This window comes from Aplysia californica, unplaced genomic scaffold, assembly GCF_000002075.1.
Source record: "Aplysia californica isolate F4 #8 unplaced genomic scaffold, AplCal3.0 scaffold00281, whole genome shotgun sequence".
NCBI classification, from domain to species: Eukaryota; Metazoa; Mollusca; class Gastropoda; order Aplysiida; family Aplysiidae; genus Aplysia; species Aplysia californica.
The window spans coordinates 367558-368934 of NW_004797551.1; the positions used below are offsets into that span (position 1 = coordinate 367558).

Genomic DNA, 1377 nt, shown 5'->3' on the forward strand with positions numbered 1-1377 from the left:
CCCACCCGTCACCAGCAATGGTGGCCAAACAACCTGTTTCTGCCCCCTCGCTTGCGACACCTTGAGACACAGCAGCCCAATGGCCGACACACGCCTCCTCCCTCCTCCAATCACACCAGCTCCTCTGGTCACGTGACTCCAAATAGCTACCAGAACCATTATAACGGATCCTATCACCAACCGAGCAGCGGTTCCGGCCGCGAGAGTCAACAAAATGGCCGCCATGATGCTGATCCGAGCAGCAGTTCTAATCACGTGACCCAATCCGGAAATCGCAACCGTCATCGTCAGCTACCTCATTCCCACAACAGCAGCAGTAGTAGTAAGTGTGGTGTGTCGGAAGGGGGTGGGGGGTAGGGGAAGTAGTGGGTGGGGAGGAAGAGGGGGGTGAGAGAGGGATTGCGTGAGAGCTGAGGGGAGGGGGGTGTGGGGAGGAAGAGAGGGTGGGACGGGGGGGGTGAGCTGGGGGAAGGGGGAGGTGGGGAGGAAGAGGGGGGGTGAGAGAGGGGTTGGATGAGAGCTGGGGGATGTGGGGAGGAAGAGAGGATGAGAGAGGGGGTAGGTGAGAGTGAGGGGGATGTGGGGTTTGGGTAAGGTAGGAGTGGGGTGGAGGAAGAGGAAGGTGGGAAGGAAGAGGGAGAAGGTGTGAGGTGGGGAGGAAGAAGGGTTGGGGTGTGGTGGAAGAAGATGGAGGTGGAGGAAGGGAAAGGGTGGGAGTAGGGTGGGAAAAGGGAGAGGTGGGGAGGCAGAAGGGTGTGGGGTGGGACTGGGACTGGGATGGGGGAAGGGGTGTGGGTGGAGGTAAGGGAGTATAAGTGGGGTGGAGGAAGAGGGAGGTGGGGTGTAGGTGGGTGGGAGTTAGGGAGAAGAAGAAGGGGTGGGTGTGGGTCGGGAGTTGGGCGGGAGTTGGGGGGAGGAAGGGGTGTGTGGGGTGGGTTTGGAGTGGGGTGGAGGAAGAGGGGAAGAGGAAGGTGGGATGTGGAGGGGTATGCAGGGAGTTAGAAGAGGAAGGGGGAAAAGGAGAGGGGTATGGTAGGTTATAAATAAATAAATAAATAAATAAATAAATAAATAATAAATAAATAAATAACCAAAAGTAAGGCAAACATTGCACAAGAAAAAACACTTTAAAAACCCTCACACACAAAATGCAGTATAGACCAGCTACAAAAGCATCAAACAGCAACACCAATAACAACAACAAGAAAAATACCAGTACCACCACCACCACCAACAACAGCAACAAAGACACCACTAGCAACAGCAGCAACAACAACAATAACAACAACGACAACGACAACGACGACGACAACAGCGATATTACCAACAACAACAACAACAACAACAACAACAACAACAACAACAACAACAACAACA

General features: G+C 53.7%; 1 protein-coding gene across 1 annotated transcript in view; it reads left to right on the top strand.

Moving 5' to 3' along the window:
* Nucleotides 1-323, top strand: part of LOC101854418 (putative uncharacterized protein DDB_G0279653) — a gene marked incomplete at its 3' end in the record, with an annotated part of 7748 nt that extends 7425 nt beyond the window's left edge. Inside the window, 1 exon segment of the mRNA XM_005101395.3 lies at nucleotides 16-323. Coding sequence (XP_005101452.2) covers nucleotides 16-323 — 308 coding nt within the window.
* Nucleotides 324-1377: the final 1054 nt, after the last annotated feature.